The sequence below is a fragment of the Colius striatus genome, chromosome 9, assembly GCF_028858725.1.
Source record: "Colius striatus isolate bColStr4 chromosome 9, bColStr4.1.hap1, whole genome shotgun sequence".
Lineage (NCBI taxonomy): Eukaryota > Metazoa > Chordata > Aves > Coliiformes > Coliidae > Colius > Colius striatus.
The window spans coordinates 10053561-10066748 of NC_084767.1; the positions used below are offsets into that span (position 1 = coordinate 10053561).

Here is a 13188-nt window from a genome sequence, read left to right on the forward strand (position 1 = left end):
CTCCAGCTTTTCTGGTGAGCTGTATGTATTTTTCCATTAATTTTGGGAAGGAATAGTATCCCTGTTTTTTTTTGCTGCTGGGTAGAACTATTCATTTGATTCTTTGAAGCTAAATGTGTGGACAGTGTTTCCAGAGTGGGAAATAAACGTGAAATAAATGTTCAGAATGTTCAGTTAGTCACTGACAGTATCACAGCACAGATTCACACGTGCAGCAAGCGAGTAGTCTGTGGATGTCAATCCCAAGAATGCATGGACACAACAGTGAATGAACAGTGCATGGAGAGTGGATGAGGAAGGTGATATAAATCATAAAAGGACTTGGAAACTGGTAATTTTTTGAGCACAAGGACCACTGAAGTAAAGTTCCTTTTAAGGTTGATCTTATAACAAGCTCTGAAGCTTTTGTAGCTGTTGATGTGCATAAGTGGTTTTTGTGTATGGACCTTGCTGGTATCTGGAGGGAATGCTACTGGGATGTTATGGATTTCTCTTCTCTGAAGAAATCGTGAAGAAGTTTCTGGGACCTGCATAAGCTGACACTTCTTTACTCCATTTTGTATATAAAAGTAAATGTTTACAACTTCTGTTGTTTTTTAAGGTGGAAATACTGGGAGCTGTTCCCATACTCAACCTTTTTGAAGGTCATGTAACATGTGAAGAGTATCTGTATGAATATACCAAAGAACTTAATCTGAGCTGTTTGAAAACAATCCTGCCTTGGACTAACATCACTTGAAGATAATGGTGACGTGCCACCTTTTAAAAAGGTGGTTTTACTTGTCTTTGAAGTGATATTCCTTTGTTTGAAATGGAAATAGTTTTTGCTTGCTACTGACTCTTCTTTATACCTCTGAGAATGGAGAAGTTGAAGGAGTTGGTGATATCTGGCTGCCTTTTGCTTCTGTGGAAAAAAAAAAGTGGTAATTCCAGTGTGCTTTCATATAAGTGATGTCAGAATGTTTAGTCTTTTCGGGGTCTGCGCTTACAAGTTGGACTGAAGTTAAGCTCTCTACTGCTAGTCACTCATGGAGCATGGCTAATACCGTATCAACTGTGGCAAGTCCTATTGATCAGAGTGACTCAGAAGCCTGTATTCCTTGTTTTTTCACACCAGCCAACGGTGTTTCCTCTAGTGTGTCAAAAACAACTCTCAGATGACAGTGGTGTATAACAGTATAAAGACAAGAATCATTTGTCATCTCTGTGCTTTTGATTCTTTTAATTACCTTTAAGATGTTAATCTTGGTATTCCTTGTATGATCTTGGCCAACTTGAGGCCTTTCCTTACGATCATTATTTGTCTGACCCTTAAGCACTACCTTGTCACTCTTGATTAATAAAGAAAGTCTCTTCCATGTCTATTTTGTGTGTTAAAACTGTTAAGAGAACTGTGTGCTGTGTCAGGCATGTAAAACCATGCCAGGCTGCTTCTAAACGATATTTGTAAAATACCAAAAGCCTGTGCAGCTGCAAGAGCTAAGCGACTGTTTTGTGTCTGATGTCAGTTTTATAGAGTTGACATCTCACGCTTATGTTTCATTTTTATGTAGAGTGATATTTACACATGGAGCTTTGAAATTCCAGTGGCATTTAATTGTTTTAATTGGTTATTGAAATTCAAGCAAACCTTCATCTGCTACCTGTGATCAACAGCTGTATTTTTTTTTGCCATTTCCTATAAAACTACAAAAGCCATTGTAGAGGCATAAGAGCTGGGAGTATTATATTTGATTGAGGGGGGTAGTTTGAGTCTACAGATAAATACTGGATGAATTTTACTATGGAAAATCATTAAGTTTTAATACTCGTTTCAGAGACTATACAACTAAGTGCCCACTGTCTTTCAAGGTAAAATACCCAGCTATTTCAGGCCTGAAGGTGTCTTAAATTTAGTCCTGCAGGCTGTCTGAAATAATGATAGTGGGCCTATCTGAGTATCTGTACTTTGGACCTGTTCCTTTTATGTTGGTTGAGGTAAATATTAAATTTGATGTCCTTTTTAAAATGTGAACAGTTTAAATCTGTATACTTTTGGAAGCAGTAAAAGTCTTAAGAATAGACTTGGTGACAAAGCATTTGTGTAGTTGTGCTCAGTATGCAACTTGCAAGGGTGGATATAATTGGAGAAGATGAAATTGCCACATTTTAACACGAGAAAACATTTGAGTTTCTGACTTCTTAAAAATCTGTTTTTAGCAGTGACCGGTGTTGTACAGAACTGTGAAAATTATGCATCTTAATCAAGGACTTCTGCCCAATAATTTATAGTTGATGATTAAAACTCAGTGAAATTTGGCTTTATAATGAGCAGACTGTATGCATTAAGTGTGCAGTGGCTGCTGGATTTGCATATATGTTGATGTTATTGCTGTTGTTGAGCTGTGGTAGCTGATTGCAGTTAGCTTTTATTGAAGAACTTGGTTTAGTTCAATTAAACATTAATGAACTGTAAGTACCAAGATTACACCACAAGCAAGGGTCTGAAGAAACCCTGGGTTAGTGAATGAAAACAACCTTGAGTTCTTGTCACTTGCTTTTTGTCTTCCCAAACATTTGGTCTGATACTTCCAGAAAATACCTTTCTGCAGATAGCAGTCAAATCATAGAAACACAGAATGGTTTGGGTTGGAGGGGACCTTAAAAAAACATCAAGTTCCAACCCTCTTCCCCCCAGCCATGGGAAAGGACATCTTTTACTGGCTCAGGCTGTGCAAAGTCCCATCCAACCCCGCCTTCAACATTTCCAGGGATGGAGCAGCCACAAACTCTCTGAGCAGCCTGTGCCTCAGCACCCTCACAGGGAAGAACATCTTCCTAATATCTCATCTAAATTTCCCCTGTTCCAGTTAGGAGCCATCACACCTTTTCTTAACACTCCAGGCCCCTGTAAAAGTTCCCTTTCCAGCTTTCTTGTTTGGCCCTTCTGGGTACTGAAGGCTGCTCTAAGGCTTCTCTTTTCCAGGCTGAAGAACCAGTGTTCCTCATCCATAGGAGAGGTGCTCCAGCCCTCTGATCACCTTCATGGCCTCTCCTCTGGACTTATTCCAACACATCCATGTCCTTTTCATGTCGGGAGCCCCAGAGCTGGATGCAGAACTTTCCCAACCTATAGAAGACAAAAGTCATCTTTAGGAAGGAAGATTTTCCTTGTACTTGGATTTTATTTGGAGAGTTACTTTCCTCAGGAACTGTGTCTCTAAGTGCTTGATGTGCATGTTCTAGTGACATGATTTTTTACCAACTGGATTTTGAGAAGGCCCTGGGCCTTAGCGTGGTACTTCAGAGTTCTGCATGTGCCACAAAGCCATCAAATGCACTGTAACGTTTGCACTCTGGAGCACAGTCTGTTTCTCACTGTTTCTCAAAGTGAAGAAGAGGCTTTGATTTGGGGTGCTGGGGCCAGTTCTCCAATGGCACAGTCAGTGAACTTTGTACCTCTCTGTTTGAGGAAACAGCATTAATCACTCCTGATGTGTCAGCAGTGGTTTACCCGCTCTTTACCTCTGCTTCATATTATCTTATTGACAGCAAGAAATGGCAACACTGATGTCTTCTAAGAAAGGCTTTGCTTTTGATTGAATTGCTGGTGATAACCTTGGTCATTCAGGTTTTGTTTTCAGATTAAGATATGAGAAGTGGCTTTCGATCTGTATTTTCACAACTGTTTTCCAGAGAATTCTTACTGCTCTTTCAAATGCACTTGCAAAGTGCAAAAATTGCAAAATGTTTCTCTTATGTCGATTGTCATTGTTCTTAATGAGTTCTGTGGCACTACATTTAATCTGGAGAACTATCAGTTTGGAAAATAGTATTTCACAAGGAAAGAAAACTCACAGCTGTTGAGTGTAAGTTGATGAATACACATTGTAGTAGTCGGGCATCATGCTCATTTCTAAATAGTTAAAAACAGAGATTTCAGCAATTCTGTGTTTGCCTCATGCTAAAAGGTGTTAGGATAGAAAGCAAACCCTACTCTGTGCTGTCTACCAGCAACAGGCTGCCCAGGGAGGGTGTGGTGGCTCCTTCTCTGGAGGTTTTCAAGACCCACCTGGACACGTTCCTGTGTGACTTGATCTAGGTAGGGCCTGCTTTGGCAGGGGGGTTGGACTGAGTGATCCCTAAAAGTCCCTTCCAACACCCACCATTCTGTGGTCCAAATACTTTTTTTTTTTATGGTCTCAGAATTGTAGTTTAAAAATCTTCTGAAACTGCTTAAATGACATGTATGTTCTTACTCAAAGGATTTTAAATAGAATATTGATTGCTTATAGTGGAAGAGGCCATATGCTGCACATGAAACTCCTCAAGTGTATGTGTGCGTGGTTCAAAACTACTTGCCTGCCATAGAAAAACAAGTGATATGGTCATCTGAACTCTGAAAGGCATTTCAAGTGCCACTCAAGCTGAGCTGTTTGGTATCTGCTGAAAGATGATACATGTATGTTAGAACAGGGAGGAGAAATCCCAAACCACCACTACCAGAAAACCCCAGAACCGTTACTGATTGAGTTCAAAAGATGTTTTGCAGAGTAACCTTTTTATTGGGTTGGTTACTGGTAACTTTACAGCTCCTTGGAGTTCTCATCTCTTTCAGGGGAGGATAATTTAGTTTGTTGCCAGGAGATGGCAGTAACAGATAAGCCTTTCAAATCCTATTTTGTGCATGAATGTAATTTGAAGGTCACCTGTTTTCCTGTCACTTTCTCCCTTGGGAATTGTTCATTTCACATCTGATGTGTTCATGATATTTATGCTTGAAAAGTTGCTCCAAACCATAAGCAAGGTGTCAGCAAGTTCCAGTGTGGTTTCTTTGTCCTGTAACCTTACTTTTAAGTATGTGGTTGAAAGAAATGGAGACTTGTAGATTGCTGAGAGCTCTTTGTGTAAAAGCATTTAAGTTTACTTCATCTAAGGAGATTAGTATTGATGTGATTAATGTTTTACTAAATTATACCAATGAGGCAAAATTACACTTCTCAACTTGGGAATGAGAAAAGCATGCAGTAGGTGAATACCTGCTCAGCACGGATCCTGTCATCCCATCTTTGCTAGCGATAATTAGTGACGTTTTGACCAACACTTGCCTAAGGACAGCTGTTCCCTTGGCTGTGCAGATAGTTCATTCGATGATCTCTGCAGCAGTCGTTTACTCATTCACCTGTAATCTTTCAAGTGTGTGAATACAGAATTTTACACCTTAAAAGTGCAGATGTTGAAAGATTTGCCTGTCATCAGTGTATCTCGTGCTACTGGCTTTTTTTTTGTGATACAAATATAGCTGGGGTGTGTTTTTCTTCTAACAAAGGAGAATTAAGGTCATTTGAGGCTAGTTTGAGGTTTGCTTCTGCTCTTCGACCATGCCACCACTGACTAATACTGCCTTTTGCACAGAAGGAATGGGGCAGCATCCTTGTGTCTCTGGGACAACTGGAAGCTGAAAGTCAATGCACTTGTCATTGCGCCACACTGCAGAAGTCCTGTTGACATCAGGATGTTTTCCTCTCTTTTTAGTAATTTCTGTATCCACTGATTTAATTGTAACCTACTTCGGTGTTTACTCCTAGTTTCTTCTGACTTCTTCCAAACTTTGTAGTCCTTCGTTTTAACATTTAATTAATGACCTCAAAACATAGTAGCCCAATACTGGTGGAACAGAATTATCAATTCTGCTGTTTCTTAGCACTATAGTGTCTTTTATTACCTCATGGTTTGATTAAATATCCCTCTGAGGTAAATTTTAATACACTTTTATCCCTCAACTACAGTGCACTTGTTGGGAGAATGGTGAACATACTTATATAGTACTCTGGAGAGGGAGGGTAGGGTGATTAAAGCTCAGACATTGTGTAATGGCTATTGAAAGTGATGCAGTGAAATGGGAGCCTTAAACACCTTTTGTACAGTGTACTGCTTTACTAATACAGTGTTTGCAACAGTGGTGGTTAATTGCCATACCCTTTTGCACTGTTTGCTTTGGGAACTGCAGTGCTTTATGTACAAAATCCTTCCTTCTTCAAAATGTAATGTGCTGGGAAAATACATACAGGACTATGTTGTGACTACAGTGCTAGAGGTGTACTAGACAGTTATGTGCTCTGTATGGGCTGATCTTGCATTCTTAAATACAAATAGTCTAAAGTAGTTGTTGTATCTGTTCCTGTTAAAACATGATGTGCCCTGTTGAGACCTGTAGCCTTCACAATCAGAGCAACAGCAGACCTGTTTTGTTTTCTTTAGCTGTGTCCTCTGCTTTCCTCAAGGAATTAGTTTGTGGTCTTGATACCCAAGGATTTGTGATTTTATACTAACTCTTGAAAATGACCTTGGGATGGTTGTATTTCTTGGAAGGACCTTGAGAACTGTTTCAAGTCACGTAACATCCCAGCAAGATAAACAAATAGTTATTTACTAGAAAGATTGAGATATGGCAGACTGGAAGACCACTTGTAATTTATTTAAGTGCCCTGGTATTGTTTTCAAACTGGTGTGGGAGATGATGTAACTTAAAGCTACTCTTCAGACATGGTATTGTTAGGAGAGAATTTGCTGCTTTGGGACTGGTTAGATTTGAGACCTACAAGTTATTTGGAGCATGTTACATTTCAGTTATTTGAGTCTTATTATGACTAGTATTGAAAAATTTGTATAAAGTCAATTTACATTGCAGGAGCTTCCACATTCCTCGAAGAACTTTATAGTTCTGCTCCTTTCTATTCCATTTTTGTGAAGGCCATGCCAAATTTAGCATGCAGTGGAGGACTCTATGAACACACTCTGTTAATTCCTAAAAAAATTAACAGTGGTTTCTGTGATCTTTCAGGACTATTTGAAACCTAAAGCAGGCTGTCATGAGGTAAAGCAGAAAATGAAAAAGATCATCATCCTCTAGTTTGAAAGACTTTTTTCATGCTTGGCCAGGTGGTAGATGTTAGTCTTGAAAGTGAAGTTATTCTAGATCTCTGATTTAGTGGAGTTTTTGGGAAAGCAAGATTGCAGGACCTTTGAAATAGGTAACAGACTTAGCAGTGATGTTTATGTGTGTGTGGGACCAATGATGCTGTAGTTGGAATATGAACAAGAAAAGTTGAGTTGCCATTTTAAATTTAATGCAAGTGTATTATCCGAGTGGCTTCTGTGTATGTACATTTACTCAATTACAGTCAAGTTTTTTATTCATCATGTTTATTAATGAATATTACATTCTTTCTATCAGTATCAGCTCAAGTATGTACTTCTTTTGCATACATAATAACTCTTGTTTTTTAAATAATGTATTGCAGCACATTGCTTTTCATAGACCTCGATCAATGGCCAGGACCCCAATTCTGATCTGTTTGAATTATGTTGAGTGCATTTAATGTGTAAATCTAACCCTGCTGTTATACAGAAGGATCACAGGGGCTAATAAATTGCCTTTGGTAGCTAGGATCTTCCACAGTGAAAGACAGTTTCCCCAGTCCACTAAGAATCATAGACTCGTACAATGGTAGGGGTTGGAAGGGACCTTTAGAGATCATCTAGTCTAAACTAGAAGCAGGTTCACCTAGATCAGGTCACAAAGAACTATTGCTTCTAGTACCAAGATCTATTGCTTGTTGGCCAACATACCTTGTGCTGTAGGTGAAATAAGTGTCAGAGACTCAGGTAAATGGTTCTGAGGTGTCTTAAATACTGCCAAAGGGCTTTCATTTGGAGTAATGTTGGTTTACTCAGGAGTTCTCTTGTATCCTACTCAACCTGTCCTTTGACCCAGTAATGCTGACACTGTCAAATCAGCAGTACACAAACACAGAGCTCTCCTGCTGAGGAAGAAGGTAGTGTGCCAGAGCATCAGATGCAGGAAAAATGCTGGGATAATACCTGTTCAAGTGACTGTGGTAAATACATTGGGAAATCTTTGTGGAGCTAAATTACATTTACTTTGTGCTGTAACTTTTAACATGCAGAAGCTGAGGTGTCACCTCTCGTTATTTTAGTTACTCGACTCCTGCTCATCCTGAGCTTAGCTGACTCGTGCTGGAAACTGTTACATCCAATGCCCCCCAAAATAATGCTGTATTGAATGTCACAGTCTGAATTGAAGTTGTTTCAAAACACCTTCTTGAATTTTTCTCTGGCTGAAGAGAAGCCTCAAAACCCTGAGCTTCTGGTAGAAGTAATTGAGTAATAATTTCTCCAAGTATGGAGCCTAGTGGTGATAAACTATGAATCAGGATAACTGCCTTAGGTGTTAAAGCACCATTTGCAGTTAACGAGTTCTTGTTAAACTCATTCTCACTGATTTCCCCTTCGTACACCTACAGGGTATGGTGTCTCTGACAGGTTCTCTACCACCAGAGTCCTGAAAAAAATTCAAAAGTGGACTTGGCACCTGCAGGTTATACAAGGAACTTAAATGTGAAAAAATGGCCTTGCATTTGGTGCTGGATTTTAATTTTCCAGAACCTTTGCTCGTACTTTTACTGCATATATCTGCAGTTGTTCTGTAGTGTCCTGTTTACCACTGAGTTGCATTACCTACTGTTATATGTAAAGGAATAGTAAAAGAATCAATATTTAAATTTTCGTTACTGCTGCATAGTGCAGCATCTGCTTGAAGAGGATGATCTTTCTGGACCGTGTATCTCATTTACTGCGTGCTCAAGAAGTCCAGGATTCTGTGCACAGAAGCAGCAAAATGCTTTCGGTCTGGATTTTAGTTTGTGCCTGTTCTCATTCTGTGGAAATGGGACAATCCAGTAGGCAGATTGTACTAGGAAAGGAATAAAGTATTGGAGATATTTTCATGTACTTGTTTAGATTCATTTGTAACTGACTCTTCTGCTTATGACAATGTAATTATCATGTCCCAGTGCCTTAAAGCTGTTGGTGCTCTCTCGAGTGTTGCAAAACGTGTTTAGTAGTTTACTGTGAAGTGATTGACCTTTTGATTGCCTTTATTTCTTTGTAGAGCAAGGCTTAGATCACATAGCAGAAAACATCCTTTCCTACCTTGATGCCAGATCACTCTGTGCAGCAGAGCTGGTATGTAAGGAATGGCAGAGAGTCATCTCTGAGGGAATGCTGTGGAAAAAATTGATTGAAAGAATGGTACGCACAGATCCACTATGGAAGGGACTGTCAGAAAGAAGGGGTTGGTAAGTACCTTCACAAGAACTCCATTCACCTTTTACAGTGTTCCCTTTTACAAATTTCCCTAATCACAAGCTCTGGCAAAAAGCTTGTTTCTAGTAGATGCATGTCTCTCAGATCCTGCTCTCTGCTGTGGGTGACTGAGGGTAGCTGTGGTGAAAGCTGTCATCTCCTGTTTCTGGTTTGGCTTTGTCCCCTCTACACCCATATCTTTCAGCACTTACTGTCTTGCTGTAAGTCTGTGAATGTGTAGCTTCTGTTTAACATATAGAACCAGCTCACAAAGACTTACAACATGTTCTGTGAGGCTTTTTCTCAAATGAAGTATTTCCAATTAAACTTGGTTTTCTTAAAATGTAAAGCAGCCAATTGGGTGCAGAAACCTCTGTAAGAGAAACCATTTCTGTTTGTGGCAATGGAGCCTTTCTATCCTTCACCAGTATCTGAAGAGATGAGGTGTTCTGCTGTAGAAACCTGTTTTTCTGTGCTCTCTAGTGGTGGGCCTAAGAAAATGCAAGGCCTATTGTAAGGAGCGAGAGGACAGCCTCCTCCTGCCAAAAGCCTTATGAAGCAGCAAACTCTAATTTGGAAAACCATAAGGAAAGCACCTGTTGCTGCTTTAGTCATGGACATGTTAAATACAGCTGTCAAATGGTAAAGTCACGAGGGTTATAATGACAATACTATAAATTCTTGACAGTATTCTATGAGAATATGTCATAAGGTTTATGTCCTGTGCAGAGCTTGAATTCTGTTAAGGTTTAGCTTTTGCAGTACAATGAAAAATATGTTTCTGATTCTTTCTAGGGATCAATACCTGTTTAAAAACAGACCAACAGATGGCCCCCCAAATGCATTTTACAGGTCCTTATACCCAAAGATAATACAGGATATAGAGGTACGTTTTCTGATTTATAGTATCTGCAGGAGAAATCGTGTTGCATGTTGTTAGTATTTCAATGGTAGTGCATGTTGGAGCAGTGGACCGTATCATACATATCTGTATTGTTACTACTTTGTGAGCTCTGGCTCTTCAGACGATGTAAAAACCACTCAGGAACTTACTGCTATTAACTTTAACTGTTAACACCATCCTTTTTTCATTTAAAGATTGTTGGAACTCTTCTGGGACTATGGATTTTAATGAAGCAGCTGTCTTGGGATACACTCTGCTCCAAGACAATTCCACATATTGCTAAATGTTCTCATATATTGGTTACATTCACTTAAAAGGTGATCTGAGGGCTAGTGTCTTCAATACCAATTGTTTCAAACATGACTCATTTAGTAACATTGCTTCTAAAGCAGTGACTGTTGCAAACAGAGCTCTCAACAATGATCAGTCATACAATGATACACCTCACAGAGGTACCAGTGGTAAAGAAACTGCAGAAATGACTATTTTCTTTGATATAAAACTTTGCTTATCTTGCTGAAGATCTGCAAAGCTGGGCTCACACATTTTGAAATGCTGCTGATAAATCAGGATCATCTTCTGCCTGTAGGCAGGAAATCTGTCTTGCTCAATTTGCAGTGTACCCACCACAAAACTCTTTAGTTATACTAAATAATTTTAGTTATATTATTGACTGTAGTGGGTTTATTTCACCCTCATGATGGATGTCAAGTTATTGGTCTGAAATTCGTTAGTGGAGAAACACATGTTTTGATGTTTAAGACAGATGTGACCTAATGGAATCATTCTGCTGTGGTAAATGTGCATTTGTGCTGCTTGGCACTCAGTAAACAAATTTATCCAGAGCTTTTAAACTATCTGTAAAATGTATAATGCTGGAAAACATAATCCCATTTTTAGATCTTTTTAATAACCCTTGTTACACAGTTTATAAAGGTTTAAAGAGAAGGAACTAAGCATGAAGTGTAGCCTAGACAAAATAAGATCAAACTTGATATTTACTTGTAAGCTAAATGGTACATGTTTTATTATTCGGAGATGACTTCTCTCAAGGAACGACAGTGTGATATTGCAATGATAGAAGCCCGTGGGATTCAGGAGAGCTCTTAATGGGATATTTTCTTTGCCTTCTGCAAAATTCTGGCATAGTTCAGTAAAGAAAGTGGTCAAAAAGCAGTGTGAAAACATTTGCATAGAACATGGAAAGAGTTCAGCTTTATTAGAACTCATACTTTCACATTTACTCTTCCTAAACTCATTTGTGTAGGTGTAAGGGGAGTATTTGTATAGGAACCCTTGTTATTAGAGATGGGAGATTTCTTCAGAGGTGCTCTGAGGACTTTCTGAGTCTTTTTGAAGTGTCACAATCTGCTATTAAATACTTGAATTCTTTAGTTGCTATAGATCTGCTAATACAATGCATCAAAATGAAGCTGCTGAGCTGGACAGTTCTTGTTCACATGAGATAAGTAGGGAAAAAAACAACCCCTTCATGCTTATCACTAATACCTATGTAAAAAATGTTCAGTCTCTTATGTATCTGGGAGTGGCAAAGGGCATGCCACTAAAGATAGATTGTAGTAATGAACATGTTTCTTGAAAAACTAAATGTCATGAAATTAACAATAAAAATATCAAACCCTCAAAATAGGAGAAAAAATTGTGCTGCTGAGCCTGAAAAGTAAGGACTTGTGTATTTAAAATGGACAGAAAAAAGGCACTGGGGTTTGGAAGTCAAGAAACACTGTGCTTCTTTGAGCCCTAAGTGTCTTTCAGTTAAAACTCATGATTTCTTGGTTTTCATTATATAATGCTTAGGTGGATAATGTGGTAAATGTAGAATATGCAGAGTAAGGGGTTATCTGGTGACAAGCTCTGAGGTGGAGCTGCATGGTAGAGTGTGCTGCATGTGAAACATGCCATGTCACTAGTACTTCAAAATAGTAACGTAATAAGCGTGGGAAAAGTTGTCTTTTCTGTGGTGTACAGAGAGTAACCTGTGAGCTGTTGCCATAGTTTCTACCCATTCCAAACTGCCTGGCAATCCAGCTGCTTTTAAGATGATTTCTGTACTGTAAATCTAATCCTCCATGACGTTGAATATTACTGGGTCATACAGGGAACTCCTCAGGCAGAGGGAGGAAAGAACAGAGAAGCAGTGTTGGGGCTGTTCAGGGAAAATCCCCGGTGGTTCTGTACTTTCCATTCCATGCTTGTGTCAATAAACAAACATTTGGTGACTAGTGATTGTCCATCACTTGGGGCAGAGTTTAAGGTATTGGCAGCTGAACTCAGTGTTGTCCATGGCCCATGGATACTTTGGTAGAGCTGCAAGGAGTTGAGACCTGTCAGCTGTGGGCTTTTGCTCTGAACTTCACTTCAACAGAAGTAATCATAAGCCTGGGTTTGCCCAAATAAATACATTTTTGTCCAGTCTTCTGGAGTGGTGAAGTCTCTTTTAGAAAACTAATGTCTGCTTCTAGAATCATCCCTGCTCAGTTTATTCAGGCAGCATGTTTCCCGTTCCTGGTTCTTTGAAGTTGCTGAACTGGAGGGAGAAGGCAGAAGGACAAGGGGGTGTTGTACCACTTCAGACTTTTAACTGTTCACATATTTCCTTCAAAGCTTCTGAAATATTACTGCTTTTCAGGTTTCCAGCCTGGAGTGGGGTTAATGTTTCTGCTAATAGTCAAGGGTCTAATAATTCTTCCACTTCCAAAAGTCTATTATAATTTTTCTAATAAATCACCCTTTAAAGCACTTTTCACAAATTACTTCCCTAAAAGACTGTCAAAAGAAGCTTTCAACACTATTAAAAAAGGTAGATGGTGAGGAACGAGAACAACAAAACTTAACTAGAAGATTAGGAGCACTTTCTTAACTTTTCCTTCCCCACATTCTGTCTTTAAACCTCAAGTCATGCTATCCCTGAGCTTCATGCTTTTCCCATTCCTTCATTTTTCAAAGCAATGTGCAGAAGCTCTTAAGTAAGACTTTCATCTTAGCTATGATGAAGAATTTTGTATCTCTGAATACCAAAATGTTTTTTCTTCAAATATTTGCCTGGACCTTTAATGAGATCTTCCTGTTTCTGTCAGAGGGTCAGAGTTTAGGGAGCTAGTGATGAGCCAAAGGCT

General features: G+C 39.1%; 1 protein-coding gene across 3 annotated transcripts in view; it reads left to right on the top strand.

The window, feature by feature from the left end:
* Positions 1 to 13188, top strand: part of FBXW11 (F-box and WD repeat domain containing 11) — a 74421-nt gene that overhangs the window by 40471 nt on the left and 20762 nt on the right. For all 3 annotated transcript variants that reach the window (XM_062002306.1, XM_062002307.1, XM_062002305.1), the window contains 2 exons: positions 8954 to 9140; positions 9943 to 10033. In XM_062002306.1, coding sequence (XP_061858290.1) covers positions 8954 to 9140; positions 9943 to 10033 — 278 coding nt within the window. The remainder of the gene's footprint in view (positions 1 to 8953; positions 9141 to 9942; positions 10034 to 13188) is intronic.